Genomic DNA, 22294 nt, shown 5'->3' on the forward strand with positions numbered 1-22294 from the left:
ATTTGTTGACCATTCTTTATATTAAGATATTAAGACAGGGTTAGTGAGGTGGCTCAGTGGGTAAGAAGACATCATTTCAAGCCCAATATGGACCTGAGTTCAGCTCCCAACATGCACACAGTCAAAGGAGTGAATCAACTTCCACAAATTGACTTTATGACTTCCACATATGCAATGTGACATTTTTTTACCTCTAGTTGCATGTGCGCGCGTGCACACACACACACACACACACACACACACACTGCAAAAATACATTTTAATCAGTGTTCCAAACAATTTTTGCCCTTAAGTAAATTAATTTGGACTTACTAATTATAAACTCAACTAGCATAGTAAAATATTCATGAAAAAGCAATATGAATGAACTTAAAATCAAAAGTAAAGATACTGTATACCATGTACAGAGGTACATACTGTAAACTGTGGCCAGATGATAGAGAATTCATATCTAATAAGCATAGCCCTATGACATAATTTTTTAAATCTTGTGACTTTATATCTTCACATAACACCTGTGGGAGAAACTTTTTCTTTCTTTGGGTTTGGTTTGAGTTTCTTTCACAGGAGGCTTTAAGAGATGAAGATAAAACTTCCCCATATGCTTATCAGGATTCTAAATATACCTTCCTTAACCCTGTGCTCTCTGTCATTTTAGTGTTGGTGAGGAAGAGCCTTCTTTGGAAGAAGCCCAGCTGCCGCAACAGCAGCAGCCCATGGACATCCGACCGAGGAATTGCCTAAATCCTCACAATTTTCAAGCAGAATCAGGTGAGTTAAAACTGGAAGTTTCAACATAGGCCTAATGGTAACAGCTTATATTTCAGAACTATAGAAGAATTTCAAGAAGGAATTCATGATTATGTTAGGTTGGCCAAGTAGTATTAAGACAAGATGTTTATGTGAGGGTTGAGTGATCAGTGGGGACCTCTGAGAAACGGAATCCAACATGAGATAATGCATGAAACCTTGAGAGACCATTCTTCAACTAGCCAAAGTTTATTAGGCTACTTTTATGACATTAAGTCTAATAATTGTGAGGATAACTTTTCCTTGTTATTTGATTTCACCTCTTGAAAATATGACATGTTCAACATTACATATTTATGAAATATTACAAACTTGTGGCTTTATTCAAAATACTTTAAAAAGTAATTGATCACGTAATACTAAGATGTCTTCAAATATTTCAGTATCATTTACATTCAAACAGTGATGTCCATTTCAGAGATTTTTAAAACTATTATACATTTCTGAACATTATAAAAATGCAAAACCTGTGCATTGGATCATAAAATCTGACATTTTCTACTCTTAAGTGTGCAAGATATGTTTAACTAAAGAACATTTACTTACCAAGCCCTCACTTATTTATAAAAAGTTATCATACAGATTTTTGTTAAGTGTTTTTATTATAAGGGCTATAGAAGACAAAATATTGAAATATCTGAATTTTAAAGCCTTAGTCCATCTTAAGAGATTAATATAATGAAACAGTTGTTTTCATAGTATATTTTCACATAGAAATCCTGTTTTGAAAAAAATCAGACCAAATTTTAGGAATGTTTTCGTTCTGTTTTGATCAGCCTCAAACTTGCTAATACATGCCAAACACATAAATTTTATGGTCCATTCACTTGCCTTTTTGAATTAAAATAATTCATCAACACTGATAGGAGAAGGAAGCAGTACTATCTTGGCAAATAATAACCAAACCTTTTAAGTCTGAGACTCTGTTGTGCGTATGACAGAGGCCATGTGAGAGTCCCAGCAGGTTTGACTTCCCCATAGAGGAAATCAACTCACTGTAGATGTGCCAGAGAAATCACTGGACACTCAACCTTTATCATTTGTCTACAACCACTCTAAAAGAATTGAAAGTATTACTTTCTGAATAAATAATAAATAGCAAGGTTACAACAGTACTGGAGGGCAAGAATTTCCATTCTCCAATATGGAATACAACATTCTCAAAAGATAACAGCATTTATAAATACAAGTAAATACAAGGGGTTTTATTTGTAGTGTCTAGACTTTAGCTATGTATAGTAAATTTACAGATAAAGGAGGGGACATTGGTATTTATCTAAGATATCCTTAGAAAAAAGTCATTACTTTGGGAAGCATTCTTATAATAAATATGTTTACCTAGACCTCACTAATTTCTGAACCTATTAAATAATTGCACTGAGTTTTTTGATTCAACTTATTATTTACTACAACAAAATTTACTGACCAAGTGAAAGAGTTTGTATTTTAAATAGAAATATCATCATAATGGAATTGGGCTGTCCAATGTGACAGTAAACAGCCATGTCACATGTGATTATTAAATGAAAACTAAAAGAAAAATTAAATAAATGTTTTAACAGTCTATTTCTTATGTGCACAGGCCACATTTGAAATGTTCAGTAGCTTCCCTGGTAGTCCAATGGTTAGTCCTCAGTACTCTAAAATGTTCATTGGCCATTGAGGATAGAACATATACAGAATATTTCCATCACTTCAGAAAGTTAATTTTCAAATCATTACTCTAAGCTTTCCAGTTTCATGAAACATAGTTAAATTTTGTAATTTTTATTAGGTCAGTCTTCATTTTATTGAACTATTTGGGAATATATTAACTGGGTTAAAACTGGGAAGGTTCAATATTCCAGTACACATTCAAGAATTTTGCATCTTCACATTATGTCTTGGACCTCTTTTCTGCTAGATAGTATGTATGAACACTGGCACTCTCAGACTTACCTCTTCTTAGTCTTTGATTTCTAGTGCATCTACATGCTTAATAGCCTTACTGTCTACCCTCTTACATAGATTTATCAAGTGTACACTAAATATTAAGACAAAGATGCCTTCTAGGTAGGTCTACAGCACAAACAAAACTTGAGTCTGCTACTACATTTGAAAGCAGAATTTAGGATCATAGCACATGAGGGTTTAAATATAAGGTAATATTTCTGCAATTGAATTACAAAGGATGAGAAAGAACAGTGAGCTATTAAATTAATGCACTACAAAAATGGGAGCAATTGTGAAATCTCTGTTGTTACTAATGGACTTTTGGCATTTCATAGATTCATCTTCTGAGGAGGATAGTCCTGTGACTAGGAGGAAGTCCCAGTCATCACCCCCTTATTCTACTATTGATCAGAAGTTACTGATTGATATCCATGTAAGTTTATATCATGATACACTTATATGTATTTTTATCATCAGTTCGGTTTGACCTATTCTTTCTGACCTTCGCACGTTGAGGTTATGGACTGAACAGATGACTCAGCACTTGTTTCTCTTTCAGCAACAAGGATTGGTTTTCCAGAATTTATCTGATGACTCACAGTCATCTGTAACTCCAGTTCTAGGAGACATAACACCCTGCTCTGGCATTTACATACACTTGGCATACACAAGATGCACATACATACATAGAGGCAACCACTCATACACGTAAAGAGTTAAGAGTTTAAATGTGTTGTATTAGTCTTTATAAAAATATCATATTGTTAGGATACAAAATTTGCAAGTGAAAATTGAAATGGGGAAAGAGCAAACAATACTGTATTTTAACTTTTTATCAGAGTGTGTTGATGAGAGGTTCTGAAGATAGAGCTTGGTAGTAGAGTGCTTGCCTAGCACACTCAGGTCTCTAGGTTCAATCCCATTACCACACAAAATAGAAATAGAATATAGAGGAAAGAACATTAACAAATGGATACATCCAGACTAATCTATGACCAAGAGGTATAAGTCACATTTTCAACTTTTGCTTAATAGTTAATACTTAGATAAGGAGACAAATAAAGTATTAGAGAAAAATATTGTCTTCTGATTGTATAAGTAAAAGGCCCCCCTAAATGTTTTCAATGTGCTTTCAGATCATATCATGTAATTTTCATAATACCCCTATTCTATCATACATATATCTATAACTACCATCAGAATTTTATTTGCATTTGCTTGCTTTTTGAGGCACTTGAAATATTTTAAGGTCATATATTGCCTATGCAGACAAAACTGGGAAAATAACCTATGTATTTCAAGAGCTATGCCCTAACTTCAGCATTAGGATAAAACAAAATGAAATAACTGACTTTATCTAGAGCATGCTGCCTGACATCAAAAGCAACTGTCTACTCCTTAGCAGGCAAGTAGGGTTAATAAAACAGTGAGTTAATTGTGCCATGTGATCTACAATGTCCACTAATAAATAACTACTAATGTTTGGGTTTGGGCAACTCATTTCACTAAATTTTTTTCTCGATTTAATGGGTGGACATCTGTTTCAATAAAGAATATAATATTAAGTTGTTTTAAAACGTTGTTTTGGAAATTTCTGCTACATAAATAAAAAAAAAAGAGAGAAACTTTTAGATACTACCTTACCCTTTCTTGTACACACAGGTTCCAGATGGATTTAAAGTGGGGAAAATATCACCCCCTGTGTACTTGACAAATGAATGGGTAGGCTATAATGCACTCTCTGAAATCTTCTGGGATGACTGGATAATGCCAACACGTCCCGCTCGGCCACCTGAAGAAGATGGTGATTATGTTGAACTCTATGATGCTGATGCCAATGCTGATGGTGATGAAGAAGTTGCAAACGATGCTTATGAAGATCCTCGTGACGGTGCCAATGGCCATGATGACATGAATAACCAGCTGGATCAAGCAAATGGCTATGAAGGCCATGGTGCTGCTGCCTACAATGGTGGAGACATTGATGGTAATCATGGTGCTGCTTTCAATGGGCCAAGGTTGGTTCATCTCTCTTATTATAGAGTAGATGCTTATAAATTCAGAATGACTGGCATATTTGGTTTATTTCAAAATATAGCATAACATTTGAGAATTAATGAACTTAGTTCTGAATTTAATATTTATATAAAATGTATATACAATTTAAAGTTATTTATTAGTTTCTTGATAACAAGGACTGTATGAAGTTTCTCTTTAAAATAATCCCACTAAATCTCCTTTCCCTATAAAATCACAATGAGAAATAGATAAAAAGAATGAAGTATTCTACTACTATTTACAAGCATAGTTAAGCCTTTCTCAGATAGTTGAGATTTTGCCATGTGTAGTATCAACTTAATATCCTCTTTATTCATTTAATTGGTGGAGAAGTTACAAAAAGATCTTCCAGATTTTTCCCCAAATAAATAATCTATAAAAAGTTCCATTCTCACACAGCTTTTCTTTTATGATCACGATATGGACATATATTTAATAGTGTATTCCATGCATAACAAGGTACTGGCATGTAAAAACCAGTATTTATAAACATTGACTATGTGACGCTCTTACTCATCCTCTAAGATCTGAAGCCTATTACATGTAATTTCTGATGCGAGTAGTTTACCAGGGTGTCTATAGCAGAGCTGTTTGTATATATGTAAATGAGTGAAAGCATATGTTCAAATTAAAATAATATAAAATACTGAAAGGTTCTAATATTATTATGGGGTTGATCATTAAATGTGACTAAAATTTATTAGTAAATTATCTATTAGAGAAAATTAGCATATTCTGTAGCTACCTAGTTATGTGTACCTAACAACATAAAATGTAGTTCTTTTTCCCCTGTCTCCACAATGATGACACAGACTTAACAGTGTTACTTCATTATTTGGTATAGGCAAAGCATTGGGGAATTTTTTCATGTCTGTATGCAACCAAAAGCATTCACAAAAAGCAAAAATATTCCTGAACATAGTATGTATATGTGTGTGTGTGTGTGTGTGTGTGTGTGTAATTTTTTTCTTTTTTTTCCTTTTGTGGCTTTGATTTGTTTTCATATTGAATGGCCTTCTTTTATTAATTTCTCCTTGTTATCAGAGCAAATTATCCCAGAGCGGGAATCTTGAAGAATGGTAATAATGATGGACGTGGTCTAAACAGGGGAGCTTTCGGAGCCTATGGAGACAATGCAGCCAGAGGTTACCATGGAGCTGCTGGTGAAGCAGGTGCAGCCCTTGGAAACCATGAAGTTCATGGAGCCAATGGGGGCAATCGAAGAGGTAACAGAAACAGGGAGGCCAATGGAAGGAATGAAGAGAATGGAGCATTTGGAGTGGATCAACATGTATTCCCAGATTTTGAACATGAGGTGATGAATATATAACATATAATATAATGAATATATATTTCTGTTATAAATGTATGTCAACACATATGTAACATTATAGGTATTTAACATTGATTATAACATTTTTCTCATGTACTGAAATTATTTAAATTATAAGTCCATAGATCTTTACTACATACAATGTGATGGTTCCTGTGTACTTCCAAGGGAGAAAATCTGATTTATTTTGTCATTTTATGTCAGATTATACACTTGGGATAGTATTTCAAGGAAATGGCAAGATTCTTTATAGCTGTAGAATACTAATACTGAAACTTTTCATTTTAAGTCTGTAATTTCCTAACATTTTAGACATGTACAATATTATGCAACTATTAGCATTATGTATTTGTATAGCACATAAAGGGATAGATTTCATGATGGCATTTTCACACATCCTTTGTCTTTGTTGCTTTTCCTCTTATTTCCCTTCCCCTGCCCCTCAATTGTATCCAATCTGCCTCCATTTAACTCTCAAGTCATATGTATTCTCTTGACACATTTTCCCACATTACTCTTCCTTAAAATCTTTCTCCCTCTCATTCATAATCACTTCTAGTTCTATAATATCAACACACATATATGTATATATTTACATATGTATAAATTAAAATCTAGGACCTGTGTGTATATCTGAGAGAATAGGAAATATGCTTCTGAGTAGAATTGTACCCATTAATATAATAATTTACACACACATACAATAAATTGAAATTTTCATGATTTCATTTTTCTTTGTTGCTGAATAAAATTCTGTGTATAAGTACATACCACATTGTTGTTTTCCACTTCCACTGCTAGTCATCTAGGCTGATACATTTTTATCTTCCCAAATAATTAATTCCCAATTCTTCCCGGTTATTCAGTTCCCTCCACAGATAAAATATAGTATTGCCACATTTGGAGGCTTTTATCATTAAGTGTCTACTGCTTAAAAGGTAGCATGCAAAACTTAGAGTGAAATACAATTACTCTAAGACTTTTATAATTTGGATTTGTTTTGCTTTGTTCTGTTTTCCATGTTTTGTTTGATCATTTGTCCCCATGCCTCCAGAGGTTCTTCTTATCAGTTTTCCTAAGCCATGTATTTTTGGTGTGTTTTGTTCTCCTGTGTTTGTTTGGTTACTGTTTTAGGAACCGAGTCTATCACTGTAGGCCCACCCTAGCCTAGAACTTGTATAGCTCAGGCTGGCTTAAGACTCACAAGAACAGCTTTCCACGGGCCAGCCTTAGATTCTCGTGCCTATACCATGAGACCCAACTATGTAGATATCTTAAACTAACAAGTACATATCCTCATGTTGTACTTTTCAAAGTTTGTATTTGTTATTAGGCACATACACTTTGGGGTCAGAGTCTTTCAAGCTTTACTTAGATCCTCCACTTACCAGCTCTCTGACCCAGACAACTTTTGATTTCTTTAAGTTTTGGTTTCCTTATAACTGAATCAGAGGCAATGGCACTTACCTTATTGTGTTGTAGTAACTGTTCATGGAGATGCATAATTAAGGTTACTAGAATAGTACTTGATCTACTTCTACAAAAATTAATCCGAAGTTGTATATTTGGCAATTTAATGCTCCTTCTAAATAATAAACTTACTTCTCAGATGATGCTGCTGAATATTTTTAGTAGATATGAAATTTTAAGACCATATATATGTATATAACATATTATAGATTTTTCATTTAAACTTTCAAGTCACCGATAGCATTTTTTTTCTAAATATATTAAAAGTTGGGTCTTTGGCCTCCTTTTAGGAATCAGATCGTGGAACTGAGACCTCAGATTCAATTGCCTTGGAGATCACATCCCTTGATGGTGAGCAAAGCAATGGTAGACCAGTATCATCAACAACAATGGGTTTTCCTCTCAGACGCTCATCTCCTAGAGGTTCTGATTTTGGGAGTGACATCTGTGAGTATTTCTGTTGTGATCTTTCAATGCTGAATGCTTCTACTTGCTTATACCATAATTCATGATGTGTAACAAATCAGAGATTGAATATTCATTTGGTATAAATCTAGATTTATGCATGATTTGAAAAAAAATTATTCCTCAGGCTGTCAAGATGACTCAGAAGGTAAAGTCATTTGCTACCAAGTTAAATCTAATCCCCTAAATATACATGGTAGGAGAACAAACCTAACGTATGTGCCTAAATAAATAAATTAAACATACATATACATTTACATATACACATACACATACATAGACATATATCTTTTTCCTTAGATTTTTGGGAGTCTTGTGTAACTAGGATGGCATTGAGCTCATTCTATAACAGTTACTGGCACTGACTTCCTCATCTTCCTGGGATCACAGACCCTTGCTATCATACCCACCTGTCACTCAATCTTTTTGGTGACTAGATTTGACCTGCAATTGAGAAATTTAGTCCTTCACTCAATTCTTGGTTTTGCACTACTATAAAAGCCACAAATCATATACGTATTCGGTGATATATTTTAACCACTATAATATATATTTTCTAGTGCATTAAGAATTTGCAAAAACTTACATAAAAGATGAAAGGCAATAAGGAAACCAAACTTTGAGGGATATCTCCATGACGGAAATACTTGGCAGGATTAGTATACAGACCAGTGATTTGTCTCAGTACCTTCCTCCTTTATAGTATATGTAGGATTAGATGAGGTACCTGACCAAGTACCTAAGCTATCATCTGAAGTTGACATTAACCCACTCTCTATCTCTCCAGCATATAACAGCCCAATACTACATGTGTATGAAAAGGAGTTCTCATCTGAGGTCTACTGTGGTTCTTTGTGGGGTGAGTTTGACTTCTTGAACTGAGGGATTTATTTATTTATTTATTTATTTATTTATTTAGTCACTTTACACCCCAATGTCAGCCCCCTCATTCCACTGCCCACACACATTCAAGTCTTCCCTGGGATCCAGCTTTACCCTCGCTCGCTCCAGATCCTGCACATAAAAGTTGCTGTGGGGCTAAGCACATCCTCTCCCACTGAGGCCAGCAGCAGGATCCACAGGCAGGCAGGCCACAAGTTCAGGAACAGATTATTTTTTAAAATCCGTATTTGTGTAGAAAACTTTCAAAGCTTGTAGAAATGAAACATTTTTACCATGACCAATACATTAAAAAATGAATTTATAATCATTGGTTTAGGGTTGATTTGGCTTGTTGAATTTATGTCTTCCTCTTTTATGCTTTGTTTAGCTTGTGTTAACTGGAGTGAAATACAAACTTAGACTTCATTCTAATTCTTTGAAAATTTGTGTTTAATTTTTTTTCTAATTTAGAATATACTTATTTACAAGAAAGAGTTCTATAGGGTCTTACAATGTTTAAGTCTACAGTATGTATAATTTTTCTCTATAAATTTTCTTAAATTTAACAAGTTTTTTTCAACTGTTTGTTTTTTTAAAAAAGGTATGACCTTATCAGTAGGGCTGAGATTATAGGTTGTTCTAAGATAGTCTTCATAGTACTTTGCTATAAAGTAACTTAACAGCAGGGGAGAGGTCAAAGTAAACACCAACTTCTGATGTAACACTTCGTAGATTTTCACCTAATGTATGATAGAACAGAAGTTGGGTTTTAAAAAGGAAAAATAGAAACCAGCAAATTTAACTCTCCAGTTGATACCCTCAGAAGAAAATAGTCATTCTCAATGTTTTTTCTTTTTCTTTTTTTTTGGTTTTCGAGACAGGGTTTCTCTGTATAGCCCTGACTGTCCTGGAACTCACTTTGTAGACCAGGCTGGTCTTGAACTCAGACAGAAATCCACCTCCTTCTGCCTCCCAAGTGCTGGGATTAAAGGCATGGGGCACCACTGCCCGGCTAATGTTTTGCTATTTTAGTAGCTTAGACAATATTGCATGTGCCAATTCAGTCTAGCAAGTACCCAGAAATATAGTCCATGTCTAGAAAATGAACTGAAATTAACTGTATATGTATAGAATAAATTTACTTAAAGGTAACTTTCAGAAGAGCTGATTAATTTAAGAAATGTTTTTGACAATTAAAAAATAGTCCTATGATATATACACCATTCTGTATGTCATATGGCACATTAGACGTCAGGAAAATAGAATATTTGCATGTATGGACACCTATTTACACTTTTTAGGGGATGTACTCTGATAAACATGTACATAATTGAATAATATGAGATTAATAAGGCCTGAGATAGTATGAGATAAACATTTGCCTGAATTGACAAAAGTCATCTTTATATAGATTAGCAGGGTGAAATTACAAAAGTAATTATACACATATATTTAGTTAGAAAATCAATAGATAAAGGGTGAAGAAATATGGAATATACATGTACACACAGTAGAGTATTATTCAGCTGTGAAAAAGAATATTATTATGTGTGTAGGAAAGTAGTTTATAACTGATTATTGAAGTAAGTCAACTGTGTAAAGACAAATTTCACATTTTGCCTCCTATGTAAAATCTAGGTTATTTTAAGGTCATACTGTATAATGGAGAGGACCAGAGGGAGTGAGAAGGAAAAATAAGGTGGAGGAGGGGTAATGAGTGTGATTTTGATTAAATTTTGTGATACGTTTAAAATCATCATGGTGAAACCCCTTTCTGTAGAATTAATACTAATAAAACAATCAGCTAGTCACTTTTCCATGTCTGCATCTGAACAGGAGTCAATTTGTTGCTGGGCACCCAATCTCATCTGTATCTGATGGACCGAAGTGGAAAGGCAGACATCGTTAAACTTATAAAGCGAAGACCATTCCGCCAGATTCAAGTCGTGGAGCAGCTCAATTTGCTGATTACCATCTCTGGTTTGTTTAAGACCTAAAATTAACTGAGTAATTACGTGGAGTAATTGAACTGCAAACTAGGTTAAAGGCTTTCTTAGGTGAAAGTGTTCACAGGGAAACACTTTAAATATAACCTTTAATTGGGACAGCAGAATCTCCTACCGGTGTTTTCTTATCCATTTGGACTTTAAACAAAATCCTTTTGATCTTGATTCACATAACCTAGGTTGGAGATCAGAAAAACTACTTTTGCATCCTTGAAAGCTCCTTTCAGAGTTGTCTCTAAAACTTCAGAGCTGTAATCACATGCACAAGGGACTATGCCAATATTTACCATCTAGTTTTTTGTTTTGTTTTGTTTTGTTTTGTTTTTTGTTTGTTTGTTTGTTTTTGGTTTTTCGAGACAGGGTTTCTCTGTATAGCCCTGGCTGTCCTGGAACTCACTTTGTAGACCAGGCTGGCCTCAAACTCAGAAATCTGCCTGCCTCTGCCTCCCAAGTGCTGGGATTAAAGGTGTGCACCACCAGGCCCGGCTATCATCGAGTTTTTGATGTGTCTGAAACAACAAAGAACCAAATGGATGACTATTTGGATAAAAAAGAATTGTACCTGTCTCCACCTTATTACAAGGGTGTACAGACAAGGGTTAGGTACAAGAATGGATTCCCTAAAGACACCTACACGTTTCCCAAACAGTAGTGGATTTTCATGATCTTGATCATTCGTGGCCTGAAACTTAGACAATGAAAAGAAAATAAGTTGATGTTAAATTGTGACTACTAAATGAATGGAAAAAGATAAGTAATGAGGCTGTGACTGTTCCTAGCTACAGTGGAGGAGATTTATTGTAGATACAAGAGAGAGCATAGCCAGGGGCATAGACAGAGACATCGGGGAGAGTCTAAAGTGAACATGACCAGCTGACTGAAGAGAGGAGAGAGGAGAACCTTGAGTGGCAGTCATGAGGTCAAGAGGCCAAAAGGCAAAAGGGTAAAAGGACCAGTGTAGCCAATATGGCTGCGTTATATATGGAAGAGCAGCTGTGGGAAGAGGAGGCCAGCCCCTGAGCTGCAGAGTTCAGGATATGCTCCCCAGGAGGACACTGAGGAATGCTAGGACAACCTGGTAGCCAGTGTCTGCTTCAATCCGTTAATAAGAACCTTAGTTAGGCCTTTGTCCTGGGGTTGAGACCTAATACTACACAGGATTTAGTATTTGAAAATCAAAGACAAAAAGAATAAATGGGAATGGTTAACATAACGTTTGACCATCAAATAAAACCATATCAACCACTGATATTTATGAGTTTTGTACTTGACAAGACATAAGATATATGTGGGAGATACATTACTGTGCAAATTGCCATATTATACACTGATTGGATGGAACATTCTGCTTCAAACTATGATTCGAGACCAAAACCCGTTAAAAACTCAGACTTCATAGTATTTTAATCATATTTCATGACCAATCATTTGTAATGGCTTCAGGTACACAGAAGCAACACTTGGTTTGAAAACATTAGATATCTGAGAAATGATACACATCTAAATGGGAGGTGTTTTTCATTGTTTTTCAAACCCAGAATAGCTTTTTACAGTCCTTAAACATAACCCAAAATGACTTGATTTTGTTTTAATCTGGGATTTAAAACTAAGACCCCATAAATGGTCGGCAAGTATCCCTCATCCTACAAAATATTTTTGTGTCAAATACCATAAAATCATCATCGTCAGATGAGAATCTTTTAAGGCTACTCTGGAAAAAAATCTTTCAAGGATGCAATGAGAAGTTATTCAGTAGTTTATTTTACCTGGTTAGTATCAAGTAATAATAAGCATAATTTTTGGAACCCTAAGACTTCTTTAAATTTCCCTATTAAAACATAGGAAAATCGATCATTTTAAGAATTTTACTTTGTAGGTTGAGTGTGGTAGCACATGCTTTTGGCATCAGCACTCAGGAGGCAGGGAAAGGTGGATCTCCGTGTGTGAGGCAAGCATGGTGTCAAAAAAAATTGATTCTTATCATTTGGACTTTTATAACAATCTTAAAAATGGCTAAGAAAAATTATTAAATTCAATAATAGGACCTTTAGTTCTTAAATTATAAGAACTTAATAGATAGACAGCCCCACTCATGAGTAGGATATAAAAATTTTCTCAACAGGTTATATTTATATATTTAGGAATAGCCATGTATATACATATCTGTATATAACAACAATCAAAGACAAATAGCTCATGGCTGTGAAAGAGAGAAAAGAATGCTATAAGGAAAGGCTTTTAGGGAGGGAAGGGAAAAGGGAAATCATGTAATTATAATCTCCACAAGTAAAAAAGAAATAATTACAGCATTGTCTCAAAGAAACTGAGAATAGACTGATGGTTGCCAAAGGCTGGATGCATGGAAAGGGGGAAGAAAGGTGATGCAGGAAAGCAGGTGCACAATAGGTAAAGCTTAAATAAGTGCAACATTTTGTTGTTCTATGGCCCAATAGGTAAGCATAATAAAAATAGGGCATTATATGTTTGAAAATAGTCAGAAAGTAGGAATTTAAATGTACTCACCATAAATAAAATTTAAAATTTAGGTAATGAATATGCTCATTTCCTGATGTCTACATGAATTAAAATACCACATCATATATCATAAATATATAAAAAATAAGTTTTATAATAATAATAGTAATGGCATTTGTTTCCTAAAGACAGTCTTAATGTATCCTAGTGAATTGTTTTAGATCCACTTCAGACAGGCACAGAGATAGCTAGTAGAACCCAACTGTTTCTTGGAATTGAGACAGAAGTGTCTCCTAATATGTCTGTTTTTAAAAGTGACTTTTATTTCATGAACATTTCATTTAAAGGGCAGTGCACCCTACATCTTTGCATTTCTAGAAAATAAGAGAATTGAAATGCCATCATGTTTTCCTACCAGGCAACAAGAACAGACTTCGCGTGTATCATCTGTCTTGGCTGAGGAACAAAATTCTGAATAATGATCCAAAGAGTAAGAAAAGGCAGAAAGCGATGAGGAAGAAAGAGGAAGCTTGCAAAGCTATCGATAAGTTGATTGGCTGTGAACACTTCAGTGTCCGTACGTCTATTTCACATTTAATGTTGATGTATAGTTTCTGCTTTGCTTCGTGTGGAGAGGTTCATATTTGCAAAAGACAAAATGAGAAAGGGAAAGAATTCACAGAGTTATTGTCACAGAGGCATCTCCCAGGCCTTTTCTACATAATCAGACCTATTGGCTGAAATTGCTCTGGGAGTTAAATATGGTTGACTTCTTTCTTCCTTTGTTAGTTACTCTTAGTAATTGAAGTAATAGTTTCCTCACTATAAATGTCCTTGAAGTATCTTCAGCAACTTGTGGAGATGTGTATGGTATTTTTTCCCTCTGAATAACAATAAACAATGACCACAAAATTTTATGGTGAATCTGAAAAGGAGTTTTCTGTGATCTGTTGACTCTTGCTCCTAATAGTTTGAGTTTGTTTTACTATAGAATGTTTTCATATCCTGTATCTCTCCATGAATGTCTCTGTAAACACAGTAATAACTCCCTTTGGCCTCTGAATTCTGTTGTCAGATGTCGACAACTATGAAGTAATCCTGTCCATTTCTGAATGTTCTTCCATTTCTGAATCAAATCCTCTTCTCTCAGCTTCCTTTTACTCTAAAACAATTGACCCTTCAGGCAGAATGGGTAATGTAGATGAAAGACTGCTGAAATCACATTATATAAATTGCAAGAGAATACTTCCATCATAAATGTCAAGTTTTGTTAATACATATGCATATTCCATTAAATGAAGAAATTTGGATCTAGAAAAATAAAGTACCATAGAAACTCTTTCTTCTAGCTTTAGATAACCACCACTGCCCTGCAATCATATGTTGTAAATATGATAGCTCCCAAGGTAAAATATGTTAAATTCAGGAGTTTTACTTCTTATTAAGTTGGCTATTTTTATCTCAATGATAGATGTTTACAAAGACGTTTACCTTGGAAAGTTGAACTGTTGGTAAATGGACAAATCCATTCCAATCAATGGTACTTCTACCCAGGAAAACCAAGAGTCATTCATTCCATGGGCAAGTAGAATAGTAGGAGAGATATCAGAGAAGGAATGAAAATATGATCAAAGACAGAATATTGGAGAGAATCAGAGCACAATCTATATCCTAGCCAAAGAAGAGGATTTATATAAAACAAGCATGTGCTTTTTATAATACTTACTTTATTGACAGCTCTATTGAAATTATTTACATACTGTGAAATGTAATTTTTTAAGTGGACTGCTCAATTGTTTTCATCTCTTTGTTGAGTTAAATAGCCATTACTGTGATATTATTTACAAAAACATTCAGCTTTGGCTTCCCAAAGGATCCCATTATCCCTCCGTTGCAGGCATTCAGTACTTCATTCCTTCTCCCCTTTCCCACTTGATGTCATGTACTGGATAAACATCCACCTACCTTCTTTCTCTATGTAGCTATCGGAAATATCTCCATGTATTATGTGGTCTTCTGTAACAGGTTTCTTTCACTTAGCATAAATGTTCTCAAGGTTCATTCATGTTGCATTACAGTTGTAGGAACTTTCTACATCCCATATACAATACACCTATCAGATATATAATCTGCAAATATTTTTGTTAAATACCTTGTTTATATCTTTCTTCTTTAATTTTTCTTTTTACCCCTTTTTATGATGCTGAGAACTGAACTTCTGGTTCCTTGTTCATACAAGGCTATCATTTGATCACTGGGCTATATTTCCAGCCACTTTTGTATTTTGAGACAGGGTCTCACAAAGTTGGACAGACAGGCCTTGTTCTTAGTCCTAAGTCTTTCTTAAGACTTCCAAATAGGTGAGTGTGAATGTATAGGCAGATACTACCAAGGTCAGGTTCACTTTCTTACGCCCTGAGATGCAAAAAAGTTTTAAATTTTGATGAAGCTTGATTTATTTTTTTCTTGTATCACTTAGATATAATTTTTTTCAAATGTAAGAATACATTGCCATATAGAAAGTTAAGACTTATCCCTGTTTTGTTTACTGTTTATACTTTTATAGCATAAGCTCTGACATTCAGGTCTTTGATTCATATTGGCTTAATTTGTGTGTATGCTGTAAGGTAGTCTTCTCATCTGTTCTTTTGCGTATACATTTCCATATGTCTCAGCACCATGTGTTTAAGGCACTGTGGTGTTTTGTTTTTGTTTATTTCTTTATTGAATGGTCTTCAAGTTACCGAGCTCATATGTGTGTTTATTTTCTGAATGTCAAATGTATTCAGTTTATCAGTACTCCTATTGTTTTAAAAATATTTTATTTGTATGACTATTCTACAAATAATGTAGCTTTTGCTCTTAAGGTTATGTTGTTTGTTTGTGATGATATATATAAAGCCACATGATTATTATTGTTAATTCTGAGGTATAACTATTTTGTATGTTGCCATTACAGTTCAACACGAAGAAACAACATACATTGCGGTTGCTGTGAAGTCATCAATTCACCTCTTTGCATGGGCACCCAAATCCTTTGATGAAAACACTGCTATTAAAGTATGTGTCCATTTCATTTTCATCATGTTATTTTTCTCTTAAGAAGACATTATAAGCAAAATAGTAGTTTGGAATATGGATGTGGAAATATATACCATTTGGCTACAGTTATTGCAATTTGAATATACCATGTCAATAATTATCATTTAACCCTTTTTAGACAATCCACAGGCGCCACAGCAAGGGAGAGTATGAGGGAATTCCCTAACCCCTCCCCTTACAGGACATTCCCACCAGCTCCTCTCTCCCATTTCCTGTAGTCAACATGAAGATCTTCTCTTCTAGAGGCACAAACTTGGGCTTCAGGTGCCACCCCAATGACCTAATGTGGGGAAAGTACCTGTACTTTCATAGTGGGGTGGGGGTAGGGTTGGAGAGCAGAGGGAAAGAAAGAAGAGATATGAAGGAGGCCACATCCGAAGGTGGGACTAGAAGAACTTTGTTCCAACTATCATTACAACACCAGATGGGCAGGGGAGGAACTGGGTGTCTATATTTCTTCCAATGTGAAACATGCTTCTCTGAAGAACTATTCTGGGTCACAGTGGGTAGGCCCACCAGTGCATTGACATCTTTTGATGAAACTGAACGTCTATGGATCAGCTATGGAAACTAACCATCTAGTAGCCCAAACAAACTGTTGCTGATCTTGTTCACTTCCCATAACCTTCAGACTGTGGATAAATTACATGCAATGCTCCAGAACTCTATTTAAATAGGATAGATTTTTAGGAAAATCAAATAGCTTTTCAAATCTTACCTATTACGGGCATCAGAATCAGTGGAATCATTTCGTTAAATGTTTAGATCTCAGACCCAACCCCAGGCTGAGTTAGTGCGTCTGCAGTGGGGCCTGAGAATCTGATTTTAACAAATGGTCTCAATGATACTGAACTACGTGGTCTACGGAAAAAATTTCACAAAGCACTCATAGGAGCATATCCTGATCAAGGTATTCATGAAACACATTTGTATCTTACATCAGGATCTATTTATATGTTCTAATTTTTGAGCCCAAAACTTGCATGTATACACTGATCATGGTATAATACATATGACTACTCCCAGTATAGACAAGACTACTAGATAGACAGTCCACCATGGTAGATATAGCATCCCTTATCTGGTCTACCTAAATTGGGTCTTGGCTCAGCTGTCAACATTTGGATATGGAATAATTCTTGGGTGTCTGCTGACTTGTCAGCGCTACCTAGTATGGAACTGGAAAACAAAGAGAGAAGTACCACCTGTACATTTAGACTGTTCTGTCCAAGTCCTCCCTCCATCCTTAATGCCCGTCTTACGACTATGTTATTGTGAATCCTATGATGCTCAGTCCTTTCCATCATCTGATCTCAGCAATGAATCCTGTTTGGCCTTTTGTTTCCTTGGAGTATCAACATTAGGAATCTTAGAGTATAGTCTGTCTTCCATAGGTTAATGTGTATGGCCTTTTTCATTCCTTACCAAGTATGCATTGACCAATCAGCAGACTCCGAAGGAGACTACATGTCCTATGAAGCCTATATACGAATATTGGCAAAAATACAGGCAGCTGATCCAGCGAACCGGTTTAAGAGACCAGATGAGCTCCTTCATTTGCTGAAGCTCAAGGCAAGAATTTCAGGACAGCTAACAAGAGAACAAGGCCATATATGGTTCTGAGGGTCCTAACAGTTTGATGTTGTAGGTTGTATGAAGCCATAGGTTCAATGTCCAGGATCATAATCATTCAATCAAAATCATTCAGTCATCAAAAAAGCCATCTGATTTGCATAAACTTGTAAATATAGCAAAAGAATAGGGAAAGTTTGCCTTAGACAGAATGTCATTTTGGCCTTTGGGCCATATTTGCTTTTCTGTTTTCAGGTGTTTTCAACTCGTGATCTTAAGCCAGTGACAGTTGACCTGGCTGTTGGTTCAGAGAAAACACTGAAGATTTTCTTCAGCTCAGCTAATGGATATCATATCATTGATGCAGAATCTGAAGTTATGTCTGATGTGACCTTGCCAAATAATGTAAGATAATACCTTCAGATCACTAGAAGTTATTGTAAAATACTTTGAATTTTCCTGATTATCAAAATTCTCAAAAGTTTAAAGGTACAACTTCTACTGCAGCCGAGATCTAATAGGTAACCTGAGTATGTCAGAAAGTGACATATAAGGAAAATTCACTAATTACTTCAGACTTCAGATATCTAAATGTGCTTTATAGACAGATGTTATTTGGCCATAATGATTTGTAACCTTTAAAATCGTGACTTCTATTGATTAACCAGATCTGATAATCTTAGGCCCAAACCATCATCTGGCCACTATCAACTGGAACTAGTTGAGGTCTGCTTTCTTTAATGGCTTTGTATTCTACATTCACTATCCATTTATCTTTGTGCATTCATACTAATTGGCCCTAAAGAACTTTTCAGTTGGCTTTAGTATTTCTATGCCCTGTAATATACTAATACATTTTGTTACTAAATCAATAACAGTATTATATAATTATATGTGCTCCCCTCTTTATTACATTAGTTATAGATGATAGCAAATTATGTAAAAATTCATTTATTATATTCATTATATTCCAGAATTTCTGATGGAAAGATCCAGCATTTTTAAAGTAATGGCACAGTATTTTCAAATAATGAATGGTTGTACATAATTAATGTAAAAATCTTGACCATAACATCATAGTCCACCAAATGCATCATACAAAATATTAATGATGGAATTGATGGTTTTCCTGTTGGAATTTATATCTAAAAGGAATGCCTTTACTAGCAGTTTTTTTGCTTCATCATTTCTTGGTATTAAGTTTTTTTGAACATTAAAATTTTAGCAGCTTATCATTATATAAAATCCCTGAACAAAGTGTGTATGGATTTTAAATCACCCCATTTGTGTGATATTCTGAACCTTTTTTTTGGTAATATAACCTGTCTCTAATAACACAATTTTAAAGACTACAGAAAACAAGCATCAAAACATTGGTAAAAACATCTTTAAAGATGCAGCTAATAATCAGAACAGATAGCCTTTCCCCAGAAGCCAGTACAATAACTAATATTTTCCCATTTTTCTATTAGATATTTTCTTTATTTACATTTCAAATGCTATCCTGAAAGTTCCCTATACCCTCTCCTGCCCCTGCTCCCCTACGCACCCACTCCCACTTCTTGGCCCTGGCCTTCCCCTGTGCTGGGTCATATAAAGTTTACAAGACCAAGGGGCCTCTCTTCCCAATGTTGGCCGATTAGGCCATCTTCAGCTACATATGCAGCTAGAGACTGGAGCTCAGGGGGTACTGGTTAGTTCATATTGTTGTTGCACCTACAGGGTTGCAGCCCCCTACAACACCTTGGGTACTTTCTCTAGCTCCTCTATTGGGGGCCCTGTGTTCCATCCAATAACTGACTGTGAGCATCCACTTCCGTGTTTGCCAGGCACTGGCNGTTCCATCCAATATCTGACTGTGTGCATCCACTTCTGTGTTTGCCAGGCACTGGCATAGCCTCACAAGAGGCTGCTATATATATCAGGGTCCCTTCAGCAGAATCTTGCTGGCATGTGCAATAGTATCTGGGTTAACTAATATTTTAAAAATTGGTTTAAGTTTACACTTATTGAAAAACCAAACAGGCATATAAGTGTTTGCATGTAATCCCATAACTTGGAAATATAGGCAGTGAGCATGGGAGAATTACAGCCATCGTCAGCTATTTAGCAAATTCGAGGCCTGACTGGGATACATGATTCACTGGCTTGAAAAATAAAATCATTGAAGAAAGTTAAATCTAAATAATAACCAGGGAAATTATTTGCTTTAGGAACAATCAGTTAATTAACTGAACCTAGAATGAGAAAAGATGTTACAAATCATTTTCTGACCTAATTAGAATGCCTCATATATATGCAAACATATTTTTAGACAAATTCCCTAGTGTCTTGACCCACTAAAATAGAAAGGACTCTACTCTAAAACAGAGGAGGGTGTCATCTGAAAGAGAGTGTCCTAAAAATACTATTCTCTCAGAAGTGCTAGATTACAAATGCTCTGGTGGTGCAGGAGAGCTACACCTGCTGAAAAGTATCCAGTTGCTTCAGAAATCATCTGAGAAAGCAAGGGAATTACCTCAGAGGCTGTCCGGATTTGCAGCAGGCCCGGTTTATTATAAACAGATTTTCTTGAGAAAACTGTATTTCTTGAATTTTCTTTCATTCTTTCTTATCTGTTTTCTGATTCAACTGCTCATGCACGTACCCAGGGAACGCATTAAAATTGCGTTTCGCCTTTGGATTCCCATTTTAGTTTTGAGGATTGTTGTTGCTGAGACATGGCCTCAAGCACTTGGCCTGAGTACGCTGGCTTTGGCAAGTATAGTTTCTGACCTTCCCTTCCCTTCCCCAGGTAATTTGCTAATTTGGAGAAACAGCAAAACACATTTATTTTTCAGAGAAATACCACCAATGTCATAATATCTAAGCTCTAAGCAGATTTCTCCCCAATTATATATCTGGACATTTACAAATGCTTACTTTTCTCTTAATATTTCCTTGCTTACAACAAATACTTCTGAACTCTATATTGATCTTCTTTTAGCATGTAAATTGAATGAGAAAGTCTACATTTTATTGAAAATGGGACAAATATAAAATAAGCCATGAACAATATTAAAGGTTGCCCCTTAAAATATTTAAGCTCGAGCTACTTGAGCTTTAATTTTTTTTCATGAATTTTCCAATTAGCAAGAATTATTGTATACGATTTATTGCTTGGGTCAAACATATATTATAAAAATATTGCTTAATTTCTGAAATAAATCTGAAATTGTGGATTGTATTTTTCCCATTAAAATACACAATATTTTTTGTGGCATTTCAAGAAATTTCTCTGGTTAGAAATACATCTCTCTGTTTTCCACAAATGATTATCCTTAAAAAGAGAGAGAGAGAGAGAGAGAGAGAGAGAGAGAGAGAGAGAGAGAGAGAGAGAGAATATAATAAAATTGATGGCTTTGAGCCATAAAGGAAACCAACGCTTCTAAAATGTTTATCTCATGCCACTGACTTTAGACATGAAGATTACCTCCCCTGCCCCTGCACTTTGGACATCTTCTTGTCTTCAGTTAAGTAATAGTTGTTTAGATTAACATAATAGTGATAAAACGCTGGACACAAAAAGTCTTTATGAAAGATAATCCTAGTCACTGGAAATCATTATCCCACAGAATGTTGTCATTTTACCTGATTGCTTGGGACTTGGCGTGATGCTCTCCCTCAATGCTGAAACTGCCTCAGAGGAAGCAAATGAACAACTCCTCAAGAAGATCCTGGACGTGTGGAAAGACATACCATCTTCCGTGGGTATGTACCAAAGCTCTTTTGCTTTCAAGCGATCTAACAGGATAAAAATATATGTCCTAAATAAGTATTCCTGGATTGTTTCTTTTTCTTAAAGTACCAAAGAATAATTTAAAGTCTTATCCATTAAAAATAAAATACTTCTATTTTGTCTGGCCACTTTATAGAGTGGTATTTGGGTGAAGTCATTTATACTTGTAAGTTGCCACCCAGACAGCAATATGGTTATAATCCCACCTTTACAGACTACACCCCTAAACAGTGAAGGACTACTGGTCTGGGAAATTAAAATAACTAATTTGAGATTATTTTTCATGTTTGTAAGGTTCGGTGACTAGATGGCAGAAAACATACAAATAGTTAAATTATTAGGTAGGGTAAAGGATAAAATGATAAGATAAATGACCTACCCCTTCCTCTCTCTCTCTCTCTCTCTCTCTCT

The 22294-nt window shown here is 35.2% G+C and overlaps 1 protein-coding gene across 2 annotated transcripts in view; it reads left to right on the plus strand.

Moving 5' to 3' along the window:
* Positions 1-22294, plus strand: part of Nrk (Nik related kinase) — a 98561-nt gene that overhangs the window by 68216 nt on the left and 8051 nt on the right. The window contains exons 16-27 of one of the 2 annotated variants that reach the window (XM_029534327.1): positions 659-771; positions 3078-3175; positions 4405-4760; positions 5845-6115; positions 7894-8050; positions 8856-8927; positions 10787-10930; positions 13850-14008; positions 16391-16495; positions 17963-18105; positions 18361-18510; positions 21720-21855. In XM_029534327.1, the coding sequence (XP_029390187.1) occupies positions 659-771; positions 3078-3175; positions 4405-4760; positions 5845-6115; positions 7894-8050; positions 8856-8927; positions 10787-10930; positions 13850-14008; positions 16391-16495; positions 17963-18105; positions 18361-18510; positions 21720-21855 (1904 nt within the window). The remainder of the gene's footprint in view (positions 1-658; positions 772-3077; positions 3176-4404; positions 4761-5844; positions 6116-7893; positions 8051-8855; positions 8928-10786; positions 10931-13849; positions 14009-16390; positions 16496-17962; positions 18106-18360; positions 18511-21719; positions 21856-22294) is intronic. The other variant, XM_021187591.2, reaches the window with a different exon arrangement.

Source organism: Mus pahari, chromosome X (genome assembly GCF_900095145.1).
Source record: "Mus pahari chromosome X, PAHARI_EIJ_v1.1, whole genome shotgun sequence".
NCBI lineage: Eukaryota > Metazoa > Chordata > Mammalia > Rodentia > Muridae > Mus > Mus pahari.